We start from the raw sequence: 23748 nt of genomic DNA on the forward strand, positions 1-23748 counted from the left end.
TTCTCAAAGACTATAAGGCAAAACAAAACTAGATTGTCAATGAAGTGGCATCAAATTTTGAGAATTACTTACCACATTTTGGTTAATAAGATGTGCCACAAATTTTGAAGCAGTAAGACAAAGTTGCTGAAAAGTGAAGGTAGAGACAAGGTTAATCTATAAACTAAAACGAATTTTCATTTAATCACTAAATCTATAGCTTACTTACACGCTATTTAAAATATGTAGCACACAAGGATAATTTTTTTCTTACGAGAAAGTTACAAGATAAAAACTATTACAAGCGAAATAGTGGCATTTCTGGCTAAATAATTATAATTGTACAGTTACAGCCATCATTTTTTAGCTCATCATTAGTAGCTAATATATTTAATGGAACAAAAAAATGTTCTGCAGTTTTTAAAAAGAATTCCTATGTAGAAATCAACACTGTTTATCATTATTGATACTAGATTATTAGTCTGTCCCTATGTGGCAGTTGATTTACAAGCCCATCAGATTTACCTTATCATTTCTTCGATAGCCTTTTCGGAAATTAAGAATTAACCTCTTGAGAATTAATTCTCCGATCTGTGGAAATTTTGAGTTTATAATTGCCACTAATGCCGCATAAACATGAGTGAAGATTGGAGAAGCACTCTGTGCTTGCAAAACAGATCTGGATAGCAGGCCTCTGTTTTTTTTAAAAAAAAAAAAAAAAAAAAGGAGTCAACGAGGGTCCACTTCTAACTTATTTTGAAATGAGCATGGTTCTATAGGCATTTGACAGGAGGAGAGGTGCAAAGTGAGCTAACTGAAGAGTTATTTCTAGCAATGTAATGACACATACTTATTGGACTACCAAAAGGCAGGAAAACAGCGTCTTAATAGTTATTGTTTAGCTTTGACAAATGAATCAACAGAGTAGAAAATGAGAAAAGATAACTGAGCTTATAAATTGTGAGACCTCAGGCAACCCATATAGCTTCTGCTGCTTTCTGACTAAAATGGGAGAGCTCTACCTACCTACCTTTGAGGACAGTAGCTGCCTCTTGGTCAACTTTCTATATCCCCACATTACATCTTACTTTATATGCCCCCTCACTAATGTGTTGGGGATGATAAATCAGTCATGTGAAATGACAGAGGAAAACATCCCTCCGATTCTAATATAAAACAGAATATAAAATATTTCTATTTCTGGATACTTTTAAAATCACAACCACTTAAAACTATACAGAACATGACTGTCATTCCCTTTCGCTTTTCTAAAATTTATTACTGAGCTTTCTCATTTCTTTTATATTCTCTTTGCTTTAATTAGAAATTTATATATATATATTTCATTATTCTTTGAGTTTAAATTATTGGAAGTATTCAGTAAACAAATGTCTGCACAAAAATGAGTATGTGACATCAAACCTTTCGAAGAGCAAAAACTGTACAATTTCTAACAGTGAAGTACAAGTTATTTGTTAGTAGCTTACATTTTTTACAAGAACTGCATTTTAAATAATCATGCTCAATTACTACTGAAGTAGAACAAATCAATGATTATTAGTCACGTAGCTATTATGCTCATTTGAAAAATTGTTACATAAATACTATAAATCAGCTGATGCTTACCTTCCTCTAACTATATTTTCCTGAAGAAGTTCTTGAATAATAATACCTATGTTAGAAATGTTGACTTTATTGATAAGACCATTGATTGACTTCTTTAGGGCCTCCCAGCTCATCCTCTGGTACGCTAAGCTAAAAAGAATTGATTTTAATAAAGATGAAAACTTAGTCAACAATTACAATAACCAGAGTATAATAAGAACATAAAAAATACTTAGATTTCCTTTGTTTTTAACATTATCTTCACAAAATGACCTCAAAGTGCAGCAAAATAAATGACTGCATTAATACCTAAACCTGTATTTAATGTTCTGTACATACACTCATCTACAGATCACTTCTCTTTAGTAACATAATAAAATTATATAAGGATATGTAAGAATGTTTTATTCTTATGTCTATGTATATTGCAAATTATAACATTCATTTATTAGATTCAATACATACTTATTTTACATTATAACACCCCATTTAGTTAAAATTGTCTTTAAATATTTTAAAATGACCATTTAAAAAAATTTTGTAATATGAAATATCCAAATACAAACCATAAAAAGATTTTTTCTTATATCTTTTCTCACAAAAGTATGATAAAGAACACAAAATTAAATATTTTAAACTGTAAAGAAATGGTAAGAATTATAGGAAAAGGGAAAGTCACATGGAAATCATGGGACCGAAAGTCTCTTGTACTTTTTTTTTTTTTAAAGATTTTATTTATTTACTCATGAGAGACACAGACAGAGAGGCAGAGACACAGGCAGAGGGAGAAGCAGGCTCCATGGAGGGAGCCCGATATGGGACTTGATCCCGGGACTCCAGGATCACGCTCTGGACCGAAGGCAGGTGCTAAACCCCTGAGCCACCCAGGGATCCCCAAGACTGCTGCATTTTAAAGAACCTCTCCTTTTAGGCAGTAGTCCCACATCTGTATGGGTTGTTTTTTTAACTTAGATCTTAGGTAAATAATTTAGCCTAGATGGGTTTGTTTAGGTTGAACTTAGTAACACCTAAGGTCTTTTAAGGATCTACAGTTCGTATGTTTTGTTTTGTTTTTTTATGGTTTTTATATTTATTTCTCTGTGGAGTATGATTTCAGTTGCAGAAAATCTTTTCTTTCTTCCTTATACTTCTCTAGCAGTCTAGTGAAGCTGAAGGACTTTTTAGAATAACCTATATATAAATATGTAAGATTACAAAGGATACCAATCTTATTCAAATAGTTTTCAAAGCATGAGGAGAAAAAAGTTTGATATAATATACTATGTGTTTCTTAACACATTAAATGACAAGTGGTGGCAGGCCTAATAACTTAATTTCCAAGTAGCATGGCCATAAAGAATATTTGAGATATTTGCAGTGAATAGTCTTAATACCACGATCTGGTGCCTACATTCCTGAGAGAAATGCTAAATTTTAGAGATAAGTAAAAATAAGGCAGCAATTTTTTTCTTTCCATTTACATTCATGGATTGCCTAAATTCTACTTATTGACCTTCTGAAGGTCTGTAGGTTAAGAATCCTTGTTCTGGAGCAGTATTCCAAGGGAGAGGTGGTGAGAGCAGTCTGCCCTAGTGGGGAAGAATATTTTATCACTGACATTGTTCTCAGCAGACACTAAGGGCAAAAAGCAGACTGACTTGCAGTTAAAATTATACTGTTTTTAAATTCCCTATAGATCATGTACTCCTACATCTGAGGTGGGTGCAACACTTCCAGCAGTCCAAAACCCTAACCTTTTGGTATGCTTCTATTTGAGAAATAAAGATCAATGGCTTAACAACTACCCTAAATAATAAAATTGCTGATACATAATCACAATCTCTCCTATTAAACTTCGGTTAAAAATATATATATAATCAAGTACAATTGTACTTCCTAATTAAGAAGTCTACAATTTCCCTGACCTAGTATCTACTAAAAGCAGTCTATAGACTTTTCTTAAGAGACTTCTACTTATCCTTGTCCCTTTTACAAACATGAGCAGATTTAAACTTATCTCCGAGGAATCTGTGTAAAATACCGGGGACTTTTCTCCACCCATTTTATTTATAAGGTAGTAAGACTTGACTTACTAACAATGTTTCTGGTCTTTTCAATTAGGATTGTTTTGGCCTGGTTTGGAGACAATGACTCTTTCATTAATGCTGCCCCTCCTGCCTTCTCCTAAGAGCTCATGAAGCTCCTACTAACCAAGAAGCCATCTCAAATCCCTTCTAAACATAACACTGCAGGCATCACTATCATGCACTGGAATAGGACACATACGGAGAAACTTACTAATTAGTTTTAAATTTAATGTTATCTAATGTCCCTTTCTAGCTCATAAATTTTAAAAATTTTATTTCAAATATTCATACTTCATATAAATATGAAGAAACATTTCTACTTCAAGCTAATTCACGAAGTAAATTTAGATTTCATTTATATAAGAGTCTCAACTACTTTCAAGTTGCCATTAAAATATCTATGAAAAATGTGGGAATACTCTTTCTCACTTGGAAATATTTTTCTTAAAGTGTAGCTTACCTTCTATCCCAATCCTTTTATTACCCAACTGGCAACTGAGTGACCATTTCAATCTTGGACCATACTTATTGCAATTATCCTCTCATTCCACTAGAGAAAAAGGTCTTGAAAACTTAGCTATACTTTCATACATAGCTCCTCTCATCTCAATTATCTTGAAAAGGAAGCGAAGGTATTTTGAGGGTGAATGTTCATATATGAATTTTGATTGACTTAAATTACAGTCTAGGATGGTACAGCCTACAAAAGTATAGAGTAGAAAAAATTCAACTTCATTTCACAGTCAAGTTCACTTCATAGATTAGTATAGGGGTTGGCAAACTACATCCATGACCCAAATGCAGCCTACAGCCCGTTTTTGTAAATAAAACTTCAATGGGACAGAGCCACACTCAATTTGTTTACATATTATCTAAGGCTGTATTCATTACTACAGCAGAGTTGAGTCTCTGCAACAGAGAACACCGCACAACCCTACAATATTTATTGTCTGTATTTTTACAGAAAAAATTAGCCATCTCCTGGTTTGGTACAATTGGAAAGATTGACTTTAATTCTAAAATTATCAATAATACTCTTGATCATCTATGAAAAATGGACACCACTAATAGGCATGTATACAACTTTAAAAGGAATAGCTTGAAAATAATAAAAATAAAAGATCTTTACTCAAATCTTTTTGATTTATTCATGCAAAAAAAATAAAGAAGTTGAGCTAATGTCAGGGCAAATAGTAAGCAGAGTTCCAAAAGAGCTTATGGAATAAAGAAGAGAAATCTAATTTGAAGTTTTTACCACTAGGGACTAATGATACAAACTGAATAGCCAAGATTAATTCAGACCATAGTTGACTTTTTTTCAATCAGGGTATCATTGCCTTGTATACTTAGTGATATTTACATGCCTGTTTTTATCTGTAATCTGCTCTTGCATCATCCTGAGCTTTGCAGGAGGAATATATGCTCCCCCTGTACGAGTAAGAAGAGGATCCAGCTCATCTTTCTTCTTCTTTGCGGTAGGTTCATCCTGAGTAGAGGAAGTCTGGGTTACTGATGGTTCTGGGCTTCTTCTCCCAGGAGTTGGGGATTTCCGTGACCTTTTACGATCCGTATCTCTTTCTCTTTCTCTCCGTTTTTCTCGCTCCCTACTTCTGGGAGAAAAGGCAATATAAATTATTCTTAAATAAGCCGCATACCAAATGAGTGAGGCCATTTGCAGGCCACAAATTCAGACAAGGGAATGTGGTTTGGAATGATGAGGAAGTGCTTCATAGTAAAAATGTAACTTAAAACAGGGCTATAAGGTTTGACAGAATTTATACTGGGGCAAGGATGGGAAGGTGGAGGAGGAAGGAAGGCATTCTGCAACTAGTGGAAAACAGAATAACTACTAAAAAGTGAGCAGGGCTGTTCAAGCTCATAAGCAGTATAGTCAGGAAACAAAAATTATGTATAATGGTAGTTGAGTTCGAGTCAGACTGTGAGATATTAAAAGCCAAGCAAAAGACTAAGTTTTTTATAATGGAGTTGATAGGGAATCATTAATAGTTTGAGTGTGATAGTGAGTGACATGAAGACAGTGTTTTAAGAAGATAATTTAGCCCGCGATGTACACAATAAGCTATATAAAGAAACCAGAGTTTATCTCCTATAATGGCAGCCTAGGAGTAAAAATGACCTAAAAAACTATAATGTCTGAAATTATTTCTTGATAGAACTGGCATTTAAAACCCTAGAATATCAGAAGCATCTGGTTATTTCAGACAATGTGAAAAAAAAATCAACTATTTTCTAGCTATAACTCTTCCCTATTATTGTAGGAGAATATCCTTTCTTAAGCTAACATTTTAAAAATAATCAAGGTATTATTTTCTGAAACAATCAAGAACAGGGAAAAGTATATTCTTGCTTTTGTGCTATCTTTCCTGAAAGAAGAGTTTGTCCACTTAGCTTTACATAGTAATACAACTTACAAAGAGAGAAACACAATCACCTAGCCACCTAGATTCAGAGAAGCTTTTTTGAAACTTAACTATACCATTGTATTCATGAAGACAGAGTGAACAAAAGGGAAAAAAGTGGTTCCAAATAGACATCCCAATTAGTCACAAAGGCAGGTCCAAGGAAATCTAGGCACTGATTTGCAACTGAGTTGCTTCTTATAGTATGTTGCAAGAGAGGAACTACAGCAGGGATTTACTGGCTTTGGTTAGGATTCTTCTGAGAAATACTAGGTAAGACTGTTAGCTGGCTGATGCAATTGCATCTTTACAATTTCCCTGTTTGTTCCTTTAGAGTGCAGAAGTAATAGAGGCTTCTTCAAGTCTAAATAGAAATATTTCTCTTCCAGTGCTTTCACACTTTTAGCTTTTATTTTCTACATAGTACACAGCCTGTTCACTTCACAGGGTGACTGTATGGATCAAATGAGACTTAGCTATATACATAGGACCCAAAACAGTTACAATGAAATAATAGAGATTATAGAAGAAAAAATAGGCCTTGGAGTCAAATGAGTTCAAATCCCACTTTCACTGTCTACCAGATAGGCAACTGCAACCTCAAGTAAGTTACGTAATCACTTCAAACCCACTTTTTAAAAATTTGTAAATTGTGAAAGATAGTATCTAGTTTGTAAGAGTTTTAACAGCATTTGAGAAAACCTGCAGAATGCCTAGTTCATTATGGTGGCAGTAGTTGGTTCTTATGAGGGGTCATTACAGTGATGGAAGATGAGCCTGACATTTGGAGGTTAATTTAAGCTAACATTTTAGTTTTGGGTATATATATTAGAAAGTAAGTAGTGAGAAGAAAATTTAGGCTGCAGATATTAAATAATGAGATTAGCTCCAAACTACCGAGGAATTTTATAAACATTTTAGTGGGGGTATAGTCTTGGTAGGCATGGAGTGGCTAATACGAGGGAGGCATCAAAAGGATACAGACCTTTGTGAACAATTTTATGGTAGACAAATTTCTGAAACTGAATGACTAATAGGGTGGGTAGTCAAATTCTCCAAGGCTCAAAAAAGAATAATTTGTATTTAGATGAAAACCAGATTGGTAACTTAATTTTCAGTGTCCCAGTGCCATCACATAGGAAGTAAATCTCGATCATTCTACATCTTATAAACAATTTCATTCAGTAAAGAATCTCAAAAACTCACATTGCCAACTCCTCATGCAGTACAGTACCATATAATGAATAAGAGCTTAGGCTCAATGTCAGATAGACCTGGACTTGCCACGGACATGCTTCTAAAACACAAATACATGACTTAAATCCTCTATGTCCTCTATGCCACAGTTTCTTCATCTATAAAACACACAACAGTATCTACTTCATGTATTTACTAAAATAAGGAGTTAATTCACATGAAGTACCTATTAGAAAGTTTTAATGCTAGTTGCTATTATTACAGTTTTCTTTTTAAGAAGCGTAAAGAATATTTAAACAAATATGATTTTTCTATAGTTAAAGTTTCCAATACTAACCGTGATTCCACACTACCATCATAAGAACGTCCTCTTCTTGAATGCTCATAGTCTGACCTGCCGTAATCAAAGTAATCTCTATCCCGTGGGGATCTTTCTTGTTCTGCATATCTAACATAAAATAACACCAAAGTTAAATGATGAAAATTACTATGTTATAAATACTTAGGAAAATCATATATTGGTAATGTTAAAGCAACTCTATGACTAAACAACGTTTTATATCAAACTGGTTTTAACAAACAGCTTATTTTGTTGACACCCTTCATTTACTCTTGATTATAAAAGCTTTCAGCTTGTCCACAAAACAACCACTGGAGTTCACAAAACCAAACCTGTCATCCTGATTCATACGGTCTTAAGTAAAAGATGCATAACTGGATATCATATACAGTTAGCATGAACAAAGCTCACCCTGCAAATGAAATGACCCCTTTTGACTAGTTGGCTCATTTTATCAAAGCAATGAACAAATGAGACCAGTGTCATTGGTTGGCCTCCATAAAGATCAGTTTAATTCACTCCAAAAGACATCCAAAAAAAAAAAAAAAAAAAAATCAGCTTTTATTCTTGAACTTGTTTTACTGAATAGCAGTGAGAAGAGATTGAAATTATTAGCAAACAGGACGACAGTAGAGATCTACCATTTGAACTTTAAATATCCATAAAGTCAGAGAATCTTAAGAGAAGTTAAATACGTACACACATAATATAATAATATGCGTGGTATATTAGTATAGTATAGTAATATACATAGTAATTTTTGGTTTATATACAGTTAACCTTTTAACTGTGAGTTTGAATTGTGGGGGTTCGAATTGTTTGGGTTCACTGAATCTTTTCTAAGAGAGCAGAGTATTATAAATGTATTTTTCTCTTCCCTATGAGATTTTATTAATAACATTTCTTTTCTCAAGCTTACTTCATTGCAAGAACAGAGTATATAATACAGGTAACATAAAAAATATTAATTGACTGTTTATGTTACCAGTAAGGTTCCTGGTCAACAGCAGAATATTAGTAGTTATGTTTTTGGGGAGTTGAAAGTTATGCGCAGATTTTCAACTATGGAGGGTGTCAGCCTCTAAAGCCCAGGCTATTCAGGGGTCGACGTATACATTACAACTAATTTATGTAACATACAGACATACATATATACATGGGTGTCTGTGTGTGTGAAGAGTTGTGTGTTTTTTTAAGACAGAAAGTAGGTGACTGGCAAAAGGTACTAAGCAGTTACAAATGATGACAATTAACTCAATGCCCACGAAACAAAGTTTTTAGAGACAATAGAGTGCAATAAGAAAAAAGTACATTTGGGGTAAGGAAGCAATGAGACCACTGAAAGAAAGTTTAGAGGATGCTTCTCCCTTCATAAATTATATTTAATGGTCATAGCTCACTAAGTGAAATAACTGAAGTACTACTATAAATGACTGATGAGCATTAATAGTAATATTTCTAGATCTTTTAACATAATCAAAAGATATGATAAAATATAAAAAAATTCTGAAATCTATAAAGAGCTTTGTAAAGGATAGTAGTAACAGTAAAAGCAGCACTTCAAAATATAATTTCAACTCACTTTTCCATTTTATAAACTTTCATTTAGTGTTTCATTTAGTATTCATTTTATAAAACTTTTATGTAGTATTTGACATGCTGAAATTATTCTCACCGCCAAAATTAGATAAAATCTAAACTTATTTACTAGAAACCCCAAAACAGTCATTTAAGAATGATTTGTCCTGAAGCTTATTCAATATTATAAAACCATCAAAGAGAAACTGTTCACCCTAAATTGAGGAACCAAAGGATTAAATTAATTTTTTAGACTTATTAAAAAAATTTAAATTGCAGAAGCACATAAAGTTATTTACCTGTCTTCTGGAGAGGATGTTCTTTGATAGGAATTATAGTTTTCCCTTCTGTCATGACCAGAATGCTTTCAAGGGGAAAAAATAGGAGAGGGGGCATTTTAAAAATTACGTTAAAAACATACAGAAAATGAAACACCTCATAAAATTGGAAGTGCTTTACAAATTATTTCAAAACTTTTTTTTAATCATAAGAATAATTTTTTATCGAAACAGTATATAAAATAAAACAAAATTTTCAGGCCCTCCAAGGTAAATACTGTGGTAGATGTCTGTTTTCACTATGGATCAAATACTTTTTTTAACCAAAAAATACTCAAGTAGAAGAAAGTAATTCCCAAGTTTTCAATGCCACTTCGTTGATACTTTATGCCTATGTAATAAGTTTTAAATATACAGAATGTCATTTTTATAAACACTTTCTCTTGGTGAAAAACACGACTAAGGGCCAGATGTCTTCTAGCAAGAAGAGTTCACTTCTGTGGTTATATCGAAGTTTTTTATCTCCCCGAATCTACTTTGGCTTATAAAAACCACTTTAGTTGAGGTTAAAAATACAGCTACATCCTTTAGTACATCCTTTAATACATCCTTTAGTTGAGGATAAAAAAACAGCTAGAAGAAACTGACGCTACTACAGTTATGAAAATTCATTTTTATTTTCAGGAAATATTGTTTAATGTCTGATATGTATGGCACTATGTGAGGCTCTACAGATTTGAAAACATGATTCATCAGAGAGCTCCTATGCCAAATCCTTTGAAAAATAACAGATATACAAATAAGTAGCTTCACTGTAACATGTAACTGAAGACCAATGTCACAGGAGACAGAGACATGAACCATCCAGTTTTAGAACAAATCTTAATTTAAAAATCCAAATACAGTTAAGAAGCCAAAATATTTATCTCTGTAAATAGGTAAATTTTTTACATCACTGGTGAACATTCATATTGACCAGCTTTTTTTTTTTTAGGATTAAGATAATTTTAACTAACCTAATTATAAGAAAGGGAAAATAGCATGTTTTAACATTACCTTAAAATCTAAGAAAAAGAAAAAAAATCTGAGGAAAAGGAAATCAAATAATGAGCAACTTTTTCTGCATAATTACATGGTTGTCTCTTTAAGGGGAAAAAAGAAACATTTAAAAATAGAAAATTATACTGCATAGAAATGTAAACAAGCTCCAACTTCCTCTTATTTTATGACTAACAGAAGTTTGAGTCTAACATTATCTATCATAAAGCTGACAGTCTCATTAACTATTGAATTTTTCTAATAGTATATACAAACTAGACTAATCTAATGTAGGTAAACAGGCATGTAATCATAATTTGTAAATTATGGTAGCCATAGCTTGGCCGCTATCTTATACTGAATGCAACCATCTTAAAATCCTGTTTCTAACATATATAAGAGAAAGCTTTAAAAATTACTTCACTTAGCAACACCATGAAGTAAAATTGTTTAATATGTAGGGCATAGGTTTCCATGAAACTTGACATCGAGATCTCAAATCAGATATGGAGCACAAAATTCATTCGATTCATGGCAACACCAAACATAGTATTTACTGATCATTTATTATAAGGCAGCCTTCCCTGTGTAGATAGTCCGGAGGATATAAGATAGGAAAAACCCTCAAGGAACTTATGATCTTATGGTAGAAAGGTGGCTGTGAAGATTTCCACGATTAAATAAATAGGTTATATATTCTTGAGAGAGCAACAGAGAAAAAGGGAAGGAAAAGGAGGAAGAACTGGAAGAGGAGAGGAAGGGGCTGGGGGACAGACAGAGAACAAAACTGCAGTCCACTTTTTCTTCTACAAGGCACAGCAATTATTTTGATTACATTAGGGAGAAGGCCTCAGTTCTGTGCTAATGATTTCTAACACATCTCCGCAACATCTGTTGTAAGCAAGGGGGGGAAACCAAAAATATTGAAGTCGTGAATCAGGATTTTGTAAATATGATTAAGTTAACGTGAGTGGCACACAAAGAAGTGCTAACAGGACATCCTGAGTAGGGAACAAAAACTGAATACTGAGGGATCACTGTGGAGAGAGGGGGATTTGAACTGGGCTTTGGTAGATGAACAGGATTTCAATGAGGGAAAAAAATCATTTGGAAATGTCATCCAAATAATAACCTGAATTTTCCTATTTCCTTTACCATAGAGTTCAGATTATGAGTCAGAGTGGTGTTGAAAATAATATACTGTCAAAATTACCTTTAAAAATTCTCTTAAAAAATTAAATAAATAAATAAAAATTCTCTAAGTTGTTCATTAGGCAAAAACAAATGTTTACACCATGTGGTTACCTACAATTTCTAACAATATACAGACACCAGTATGAGAAGGTAAGTGGAGCAGGGAGCCTGAGTCCAGACCTCTGGGCATCCATTAGGCTCAGGGAACCAGTCTTTAAAAGTAAGGAGTAGAAGGGTTAGAACAAGAAGGAAACTTGATTCTTGACAGCTAAGGAAATTGCTAGTAAGGCTCAATGGAAAAAACGAGGGATCCTCAGCTGAACCCTCCCGAACCTAGCAGATCAGTCCTCAGAACATCAAGGGGGAAGACCTGAGCTTCACCTGAGGTAAAAATGGGCCCCACCCAGCTAGAGGGCCTGCCTATGGCTAACAGGATGGAGAAAGGGAGGCCAACTGGACAGAACTGGCAGAGAGAGCTGAGCTGCTCCACCTGAAGGGCATGCTGACTGGTGATGCCCACTCCTAGGCTGGGGGGGAGCCACTGAGGACCCACTGGGACTACAGCAGGTAAAGGTGGAGAAGCACAGTACAAGAGGAGCAGGAAGAGGATTCTGAAATGACTCAACACTTCTCTCCGTGTAAAAAGTATCCAGCTACATCTGAGTGCTCGTCTCCTCTGGCTCAATCAACGGCCAGTTCCACACAGGTTTCCTCTTTCCTTATGGCCCCAGCTCTTAGCACAGTCCGCTACCTACTAGGCCCACAATTAGGTAACTGCTTAAGTGCCTTTGGACCAAAGAGTACAAGTCCCAAAGAGGCAGACTTCAGAACAATATATCTACTGACAGATTGGTCTAGCTTGAGAGAGTGAGCAACTCCCAAAAGAGATATGCAAGCAGGGGCTGGGGGTTTACCAAGGCTTACACTCGACAGTATCACAATTGCCAGAATTTAGAAGAGATGGCAGCTGAGCCTGCCTCAGTCTGTAAGTCTACCAGTTCAGTTTATTAAACACTGACCAGGCACCAGGCCTAGCACCTGCTGTCTACTGTTAAGCTCAGTCTACTGGTTCTCTTTAAGAAGGAAGTTTAGGGGTAAAGAGCTGGTGGAGGATAAAGGAAGGGAGCAGTGCCTAGATTTGTAATTAAATAAAAATACACCTTCCCCTTCACAGACTTCAAGATCCACAGAGTGATATGTCTGCTTGTAGATCTGTACAGTTGAAAAGAAGTGGAATGGTGTGCTCTCCTGCAATGTCCACTGATAGGAAGAGGAACAGTTCTGAAAGTAGTCGGAGTTACTGCTTCCTTTTACAGCTCTGACTGCACATCTATTTTGCTTTTCTTATAATAATGCCTCAGCCACACTAGACTTTTTGTCTTTATATACTTGCTGTTCCCTCTGCCTGGCATACTCTTCTAGTTATTTGCATGGCTAACTTCCTCATATCCTCAAGTGTCTGCTTAAATGGCTACCTTTTCAGTGGCCCTCCCTATCAAAAATTCCAGACTTCAATGCTAATGATCAACCTTACCCTATTTCCTTTGTCTGCAGCATGAGTCTAGCTATTAACACTGTACCATACCATATGAATTATTTATGGAGTAAGTTCATCATTTACTTTGTCTTCTCCCACTAGAACGCAAACTCCATGAGACCAAGGATTTCTGTTTTGTTCACCATTTTACCTAAAGTGTTTAGAAGTCACTGGGACATAGTAAGAATTCGGTGAATATTTGTTCAACAAATGAGTGTATAATGTCTAAAAGACAGCATAAAGAGCTTGTTAATGCATATAAAATATCCAATGAAAGGTGCACTTGTACATGGACATGCAGAAATTATCATTAACTGAGGAAGGACATACTTGTCTTCTATTTCATGCTCACTCAGGAAACTATGCTCTTTAAGAAGAATAGTGGAATTCTCTGCCTGTTACTTATTTTTCTTTTGCATGTGCTCATTCACATGTACTTTCTTGATTTGTGCAATGATACATATATGTGCATACATGCACATGGACACACACATGAACACACACATCCTGTAGGTTCTCTCACTTTTCCTCTTGCACACTATTGCTTCCATCTGACCACTTATGTACATTTAAAAATGAGTAAGTAAGATATTTGTATGATGCCACCCTACTGTTGTGTTCTAATGTCCTAATTCTATAAATACATTTTTTGATTAAAGGGCAGGTAATTGATTACAAATAATTTATAATTACAAATTTCAAACACTTACTTTTATCTGAGCCACACTACTTTTCATTTTGTTACCAGTTGATCTGAAAAATCGAAGACTCCTTAACTTGGTCCAAATAACAGGTACCAAATGGTATGAATTCCTTGACAGTTTACCTTTTCTGTCTGCAAATGTCACCTGTAAGGTATACCAAAGAAATCTTTGTTAACACTGATAAAATACAACATATTATTTATACACAATGAACATCTGACCATCTTATTTTTAATTAGTAGATACATATAGTCAATAATTAAATAAAAATTTTAAAAATCCTTAAAGAGTTCCATATAACAATGTATAAAGAACACATTCATAGAAAAGACTCTGAATGAGAGCAAATAATAAGGGCTTATTAAGCACCATAAGGTATTTTAATCTAATGAATGAGAACAAAAATTAATAACTGATGTTAGATAACCTTATTCAAATTGTTTTTCATGAGGGAGACCTATACCTATGTCATAAAACAGTACTGTGATATTGTAAAATTCAAGTGAACAGAAGAAATAATACAAGTCTATAAAAACTGAGTATAAAATAACATGTTTCTATACAAACTAAGAACAAAATATCCAATGTTCTTGTAATAATGATCACTCAGAAATAAATATGCTATGCAGAGAAATATAAGGTGTTAAAATAATCAAATTTTAACATAATCTATCAAAAGGCACATGACTTCAGATATATGCAGGTGTGAGAACTAAGCATTTGGCTCAGAAGAAACCTAGTCACCAACATTAAATGCTGAAACTTTTTTCAATATCCATCTATTACATTTTAGGAATTTTTGAAAAAAATGTTAAATTGCTAGTTATGGTAACAAAGAACTACCATTTGAGTACTTAATTGTAACTACATATCTAAATGGTTTATGGTTTGGTGTAAGGTAATGAAATCACAAAAATTAAATGAAATAAAGTAAGAGAATTAAAAGAGGTAGAGAATACAGAGAAAGAATTTTGCCCAGTAACAAAATAATTGACTATGATTAGGAAAATTGTTAAACTTTAATGCCAGAAAGGATTATAGACTAGTCCAATTCCTTTTTAAAGATAAAAATCGTGAAGGTCAGATAAGTCATTTCAATGTCTTAATATATTACCAGTTAGTGGTGGACCCATAACTAGAATATTAGCCTAAGGATACCCAATTAAATTTCTTTCCACTAGACCACACACACAAATAATCTTGACACTATAAAGTGACATACAGCTACTATCATTTAATGCAGACAGGGATGGACGCAAATCAGTAAGTCAAGAAAAGTTTCTATTACAGCAGTTAGCATGGTATCAGTGTTCTTAAAAGCAATATATATGAGTTATTTACAAACAATCTATAAAAGACAACTGCAATCTAAAGCACACTAACACTTCTGTATTTGTAGCTGCAGTTAGACTAACATGCCTCTAGGGGACTCCTAGCAGGGAGACAGCCAGAAGAGAGGAGTCCTAGGTGCCCAAATCTCTGATCACCTCTGAACCAACACATGTACAAAACAGAGTACTGTGAAGGATCAAACAAGTGAACTGTGATATGAGCAGCTACCTAAGAGGCAGAACTTGCAATTTAAGTCTAATAAAGTTAATTGCCTAAAAAGTCACCATTCAGAGGAATGAAACAGAATCTACAGTCTTAATATAACAGTAACAATGCCCAGGATACAATTAAAAATAACTGAGCAGAAAACTGGTCCAATCCTAAGAAAAAAGACAATTAAAGGAGATTAACATTGAGATAGCCCAGGTGTTAGAATTGGCATACATGGTTTTTATTTGTTTTTTTAAGATTATTTATTTATGTATTCATGAGAGACACAGAAAGAGAGAAGTAGGCTCCCTGTGGGGAGCCCAATGTGGGACTTGATCCCAGGACCTCAGGATCACGACCTGAGCCAAAGAGCTCAATCACTGAGGCACCCAGGTGCCCAGGCAATAAGGTGTTTAAAGGATATTCAAAAGTGAAAAGGAAAACATGCTTGCAAGATAATAAAAATAGGAAAGTTCAGCAAAAACAAACAAAAATTAAGAAAAAGAAAGTAGAACCAAACAGCTTTAGAAGCAGAAAATATATGAAGTGAAAAATTAACTGGTTAGACTTAAAGCAAAATGGAGATAAAAGAAAGTTAATGAATGTGAAGTAAGATCAACAGCAATTAACCAATCTAAAATCAGAGAAACAAAAAAGGTATTAATGAACAGTATCAGGGACATGTGGGACAATATCAAAAGACTTGATATATGTGTAATCAAAACCCAAGAAGAGAAAAAAAAATGAACAGAAAAAGATATTTCAAGAAATAGCCAAATTTCCCCCATATTTGGCAAAAGGTATAAATTTACAGATTCATGAAGCTCAGAGAATTCTTGGTAGCCTAAATATAAAGAAAACCATGCCTATGCACACAGTCACACACATGTTCAATAGTCAAACTGCTAAAAATCAAAGATAAAGAGAAAATCCTGAGAAAAGCAAGAGGGAAAACAAAAAACAAAAAGCCCCACAAAACAATACACTACATACGGGGAAATAACCATTCAAATTACTGCTGACTTCTCATCAGAAACTAAGGAGACCAGAAGATAGTCTCTAAAGTGTTGACAGATAAAAACACTCACTCTAGAATTCCAGCAAAAAGAATCTTGAGAATGAAAATAAAGACATTTACTGATTAAAACAAACAAAAGACAACTAAGAGAATGTATCACCAGCAGACCTGTACTATGAGAAATGCTAGAGTTCTCAGGCTGTAGGGAAATGATACCAGATGGAGACTTGAGAAAGGATGAAGAACACTGGAAATGGTAACTTTCTCAGGAAGTATAAAAGACTACTTTTTCTTTCACTGAAAATACATAGGTCTGTTTAAAGCAAAAATTAACATCTGGAGGGGTTATAGTGTATGTAGATGGACTATACATGATAGGCAGCGTATAGGAGGAGTTATTAATATAGGCCTATGTGGAGGTTCCTCAAAAAGTTAAAAATAGATCTGCCCTAAGACCCAGCAATTGCACTGCTGGGGATTTACCCCAAAGATACAGATGCAATGAAATGCCGGGACACCTGCACCCTGATGTTTATAGCAGCCATGTCCACAACAGCCAAACTGTAGGAGCCTCAGTGTCCATCGAAAGATGAATGGATAAAGAAGATGTGGTTTATGAATACAATGGAATATTCCTCAGCCATTAGAAATGACAAATACCCACCATTTGCTTCAACATGCATGGAACTGGAGGGTATTATGCTGAGTGAAATAAGTCCATCGGAGAAGGACAAACATTATGTGGTCTCATTCATTTGGGGAATATAAAAAATAGTGAAAGGGAATAAAGGGGAAAGGAGAAAATGTGAGTGGGAAATATCAGAGAGGGAGACAGAACATGAGAGACTCCTAACTCTGGGAAACAAACAAGGGGTGGTAGAAAGGGAGGTGGGTGGGAGTGACTGGGTGACGGGCACTGTGGGGGACACTTGATGGGATGAGCACTGGGTATTATTCTATATGTTGGCAAATTGAAAACCAATAAAAAATAAATTAAAAAAAAATGACCAGCATGCACCCAGAAAAAAAAAAAGAATTAAAAAAATAAAAATAAAAAATAAAATAAGCCTATGTGATCCAAGGCCTCTAAATTTTCTGTGAAGTGGTAGTTAATATCAATTCGAAGAATCCTGTGGAAAATTAAGGATACATATTGTGTTCCCTAGAGCAGTGGCTAAAAATGTAATATAAAAGAATATAGCTAAAAAGTCTGTAGATAAAGTGCAATTAAAAAAATATTTACTAATTTAAAAGGACAAGATAGAAGGAACAAAGGAACAAAAAACAAGGTACAAAAAAAAAAAAAAAAAGATGGCAGACCTAAATCTAACTCTGCTAATTAATTACATCAAATATTAATGAACAGACCTTTTTTTTTTATTATTATTTTAAGATTTTATTTATTCATGAGAGAGAGAGAGAGAGAGAGAGAGAGAAGCAGAGGCAGAGGGAGAAGCAGGCTCCAGGCAGGGAGCCCAACGTGGGACTCGATCCTGAGTCTCCAGTATCACGCCCTGGGCTGAAGGCAGTGCTAAACCACTGAGCCACCCAGGGCTGCCCCATCAAAACTGTTTAATAGAAGCTACTGCTCCCTCCTCTCAGGTGGATGTAATCCTGAAGGCACGAACTTGTCTCGGATAGGTTTTAGGCCTCATGTGCCTTCTCAACAAGATGACTTTGTGCCATAATATACAAATTACATGACTCTTTTCAAGGTCCTGTTTTTATAGCTATAAATGTATAGAGCCATAAAATTCAAAATTTTACTCAATTAACTTATGTTTAAAGGTAATGGTATTGTTTTTTTTTTACTCCTATTAGCACAACCAGCATATCATTTCTAACAAATCCTTATCATCTTTATCACCCAGTATTAGTTATATATATGATGATTCAAAACCAAATAATATTCACTACACTTCTAATTATTTTGCCAGACATCTTTCTAGGTGCTGGGTAGACAGCAGTGAACAACCATAACAAAATCCCCTGTCCACATGGAGCTTATATTCTAGTTACAAAAAGTAAATTTATATTGATGAGCACTAAGCCACTCAAGTAAAGTGGCTTGTTGAGCTTTTTCTTCTTCTTCTTTTTTTTTTTTGTACATGCCAGTCTCAGATCATTACTTAATGTGAAACTGGTTTCCTAAGTCATTATGTTATATTAAATCATAAACACCTGTGTGACAGAAGTACTAGTACCTATATGGGGCCTCACCTGACTTACTACATCAGGTGTGTACTGGGGGGTGGAGGGGTGCCCAGGCATGCTGGTTCTATGAAACCATCCCCAAGGTATTTCCAATATCCAACTCTTCCCCAGGTTTCCTCAGCTTTCTAACTGGATAAGAAGTCTTGGGTCTCAATTTGTCACAAACCATGTACTACTTAGATAAAATACAGAGACTTCGTGCCCTACCTCCTTATAATGAAGTACTTGGTCATAAATTATTTGGAAGGGGACATACACATTCCAAATACATTAATCCTTACTCACTGGTAAGAAGCATATATATGCATGCAAAAGAATATCAGTATCAGTGATTTTTAAATCTGAGAAATTCTGGGCACAATTCATAGGGAGAGCTTCTCCCTGGTTATCTGCATGGACTGCCACCGCACAGGTTCTTTGGGAGTCTAAGGTATATGCCATAATTAAAGTAACATTACCTACTGCAACATGGGCACAAACACAATCTAAGCACTGAAATGGAGTCATCCAGCTGACAAAATGTTTATAAAATGCTTTTAATATTCTTAAAATGAAAGGGCCCCTGGGTGGCTCCGTATTTGAGCCTTTGTTTTTGTTTTTTTAAATATTTTATTTATTTATTCATGAGACAGAGAGAGAGAGGCAGAGACACAGGCAGAGGGAAAAGTAGGCTCCCTGCAGGGAGCCCGATGTGGGCCTGGATCCCAGGATCCTGGGGTCACACCCTGAGCCAAAGGCAGACACTCAACCTCTGAGCCACCCAAGGGTCCCGAACATCTGTCCTTGGGGTTCAGAGAATGATCCCAGGGTACTGTCAGTGTCCTTTATTTGTTCTTACTTTCAGGATAATCAGTGACTAAGTCCTTATAAAACTGATACTATATTATATCTCCATGGAGGATTCCACTCTCTTCTGTTCTAATATTATCATATAAACTAATCAGTCACTTATTGTCTACAGGAGTTTCTGCTTCCCTACATTCAGCTAAAAACCCCTTCTATAAACTAACATTAAGAATTGAATTGTACAGAAGAAACCTCAAAAGAAATCTGTGAAAGACTCTACCCAGTACTGTTTACTATTTACAGAAAATAACCTGATGGATACCGCTGCCATCTTTACCACCACACATCACCGGTGACTGATTACCAGGACTTTTTGGGTCCAGGAGCAGAAAACTGCAAACTACTTCTGCCCAAGGCTATCAGAATAAGGCTCTCCTTCCCTTGATGCTAGAAATGACTTCTTTGCTTATTTTTGACTTTTATCCTCTTGGTTATGTATGTGTTCCCTCTCCTTTGGTTGATGCTTCTAAATCTGTACAATGGAACTTTCTGCATTGATGAAAAGGTTCATATTCTCCACTGTCTGTGGACACTTCATTAACACAACAGCTACTGGCCACATGTAACTACTGAGCACTTCAAGTGTGCTTAGTGGATTTGAGAAAATTAATATAACATTATAACTAAGTGGACACACATTGGACAACATAAATGATTACTAGACATTTAGGCCTTCTAATGATGGTACTTCAAGATCCTTGTCCTTGACAATCTCTAGATGTGGTGTTAATTCTTCAGATACTGACAAAGCAAAATAACTCAGTCCCAACTAACAGGAAAAGTCATTTGGTTATTTTCTAAGAAAGGTTCATATTATGGGAAATAAAGGATAATGTAATAGTCCTGGTCCTAGAGTTTGCCAATGTTGCAATCACCAATGTGAGATCTCCAGAGTTTTAAATGCAGCGCAGCCACCATGATGCCAGGTGATCATTTAACATAAATAGCAAGAAAAACTGGTACTAGAGATACTACAACAATCACAAACTCGACACATGATCATCACCCACTAAACAACAGTATAGCTATGGACTGATCACATCTCTAGAAGATAATGGCCTATTCTGCAATTCAGGCTGAGTAACCAGGGGTACTAATAAATTTAAAAATAACCCTAATGACAGCTGTGAAGGGAGAACTGACAAATGAAACATAAACCACTACTTGTAAAATTTGCAAAACAGAATTATTATGCCAGTTTAAGTCACAATATACTTATCATGGATTAGCAAGGTCACATTCTTATTTCCTGTTACTTTAGATCCATCTATTCCAAAGTAAGACCACAAAATGATGCCTGCAAGGATGTGTATGTTCTAAAGGTATGGCATCTACTGTTCCAGCAACTCACTGGGTTACATCTCTATTAATCCCTGCCAAGACCATTTGATAACTAACTGCTTCTAGTCTCACCAAGTTTCTACGTACCCTTCTTAAATTCCCTTTTAGAGGCACCCCAAGATCCCTCAGAGCATGCTGTCTCCCTGCCTGCAGCAAATTAATAAACTTAACTTTGACTACTAATTAGGTATGTTATTGATTATTCACTGGTGGTAAATTAATATACAAGACAAATGGCCGAGTTTCTTAATTCAGTGCCATGGGGGACAAAAGATGAAGAAAGAAAGAAAAGAAAGAAAGAAAGAGAAGCAGGATTAGCTATTATTGAACAAAAAAGACTAACAGATTTAATGTTATGTATAAGGGTTTAGATCCTGAACTGAACAATTTCCCTTCTCTAAAATGGGATGTATTTATATAGTAAAAACCCATGTTACCAACTTAAATTCACTCAATTAATTAATAAACTCTACCCAACTTCTAAAATGGAGCAGGACTGAAGTTCTTATTTTGCATAAAGGATGAAAAAATGGAAGAGAACATTTTCCAATTTAGTTTGTGAACTTGATGACATTATTAATATATTTACATCATGGTTTCTTTTTGAGGGGAAGAATAAGATAGGATGGGATATGGACTTTGGGAATTACTTAAACACTTGTTACTATTCTCTATCCAAGAGAGCTTATCTTAGTATGCACCTGAAATAAGACTCATTTCAAAATCCCGTTACCTAAAAACTGTGCCCAAGTTGATAATGGAGATATTTTTAGCTCTAGTGCCAAAAATATATAAACTAAAAAACATTTTCTAGAATGCCTGGGTGGCTCAGTCAGTAAAGTGTCTGATTCTTGGTTTCAGCTCAGGTTGTGATCTCATGGGTTGTGAGATTGAGCCCCATGCTCCACGCTCAGTGGACTTCTGCTTAAAGATTTTCTCCCTCTGCCCCTCCACTCACTCTCTTGCATGCATGTGCACATGCTCTAAGATAAATATATCTTAAAAAAACTTTTTAAAAGTATTTTCCTCAAAAAATAAAAAAGTATTTTCCTCAACTATATAAACATATGTTCCATTGATACAAAAGTCATTTTAAAATAATATAATGGTGAGTGTCCCAAAGCTGATGTGCAGTGGTGAACGTAGGCTAACCATCACTGTTCAAAACCAGCCAATGGGAGAACTGTCAACGTGCACAGCTCTTCAACAAACGAATTTACCATTGACATTAATAGAGTCTACAGCACGTTACAATGACGTTCCTGAGATATCCAGAGATTAACCAATTAAGTACATATACTTCCTGTTTTAGAAGTCCAAAATGTATAACTTAAATTATGGTAATAACAGCAACGATAAGCAATGATAAATTACCACCGCCACAAAGATATAACATTAAACATTTCATTTATATCTTCTTATTCAATCCTCATAATTACCTTGCTTTGTTTATTTTTTAACCTTATTTTTCAATGGGAGATTCATAGTGTTGAAGCAACGTGTCCATGTAAATTATAGCTAGTAAATGGCAGAGCTAAAATCCAAAAGGTTTATTTGATGCCAAAACCATGTGATATTGCCTCCCAATGAAAATGGTAACATTAATATATTGATACCAAATTGGTAAACTATAAAATGTAAACCGATATAGTCTCTACTATCCAGAAAAATTTCCTATCCTAAACTGATCCCTTCTTCCAAGTTCCAGATAGCAAAGGTTTTGATATTAATATATTGACCTACTTCTTTTTAAACATGCAAAATAGTATTTTGAAGGTTCTCTTTATTTAATCAGCATCACTAGAATTCACTATGACCAGGTACAATATAAGTAAATAAGTTACTTGACTCTATTGTGCAAGATTCAATGTTTTCCTTGGCTATCCTTCTTGGTTCTGAAACCCAGTTTCTCTTCTCAATTTATTTACACATACACACACAGAGCAATTTTCTGTGTATTTCATTTCAAATTACCTTACTTATTCAAATTATTTATTTCAAATTACTCACTTAAGTGAGTTTTCCTTCTGACCAGTGTTATCTTTCCCTTTCTACCCTTCAACCGTCATCAAAAATTATATTCTGGCAATCAAGCACAATCTCTTAGACTTCCATGTCCCAAAACGTAACTATGAAATTGACAATATTATAAAATAGACTGCTACGCTACTACAGTTCTAACAAAAAATGCATAAAGTCCTATCATCATCCAGATTTATACAGAATATGCCCAGAGGGAAATTCTGAGAGTTCAACATGTGCAAGCTTGATACTTAGACTAATTGGAAATTCCTGCAATGAGAGCAATTTATCTAGAGTTTATAGCCCTCGCTGCTCTTCTTAGTATCACTGTGTGGATTTTATGATGAATTATTAAATTTCTCTCTCCTTGTCACAAGTAAGCAACTCAGCAAAACCACACCTGCTCCCCTGAAAAAGGAGAGTATTTTATAATAAAGAGATGTAGTTTAAAAATTATTTTCCCATCAATTTCTGCAAGCATCAGAAAGCAGAATATTCAATAACATTTGTAGGATGCATTTTAGGCTGTTAACTAGAAACTATGAAATTATAAATTCTGCAATTATCTCAAAAATTCAGAAGATGCAAACATACTCTACTAAAGGTTGAAATGCACTGCTTCTTCAATGACTGGTTGAGCACTCCTACCACTGTCCCTTAGGCATTCTCAACCAATGCTAAAGGAACTTCCTATAACTTAGTATCATAAATTCAAAGGGAGTCAACAAAGTAGATTCCTTTTAGTTTGCTCCTCAGCATTCTACATAGTAACAGCACACTTGGCAAACTTCAAACATTATAACAGAGT

General features: G+C 34.8%; 1 protein-coding gene across 6 annotated transcripts in view; it reads right to left on the minus strand.

Moving 5' to 3' along the window:
- CWC22 (CWC22 spliceosome associated protein homolog) overlaps positions 1-23748 on the minus strand; it is a 58680-nt gene that overhangs the window by 26721 nt on the left and 8211 nt on the right. For 4 of the 6 annotated variants that reach the window (XM_025993934.2, XM_072752090.1, XM_072752091.1 and 1 more), the window contains 7 exons: positions 13964-14101; positions 9506-9570; positions 7626-7736; positions 5036-5281; positions 1606-1734; positions 505-673; positions 73-126 (listed from right to left, as the gene is read on the minus strand). In XM_025993934.2, the coding sequence (XP_025849719.1) occupies positions 73-126; positions 505-673; positions 1606-1734; positions 5036-5281; positions 7626-7736; positions 9506-9570; positions 13964-13990 (801 nt within the window). In that variant the 5' untranslated portion in view covers positions 13991-14101. The remainder of the gene's footprint in view (positions 1-72; positions 127-504; positions 674-1605; positions 1735-5035; positions 5282-7625; positions 7737-9505; positions 9571-13963; positions 14102-23748) is intronic. The other 2 variants (XM_072752092.1, XM_025993933.2) reach the window with 1 other exon arrangement.

This window comes from Vulpes vulpes, chromosome 3 (genome assembly GCF_048418805.1).
Source record: "Vulpes vulpes isolate BD-2025 chromosome 3, VulVul3, whole genome shotgun sequence".
Classification (NCBI taxonomy): Eukaryota; Metazoa; Chordata; class Mammalia; order Carnivora; family Canidae; genus Vulpes; species Vulpes vulpes.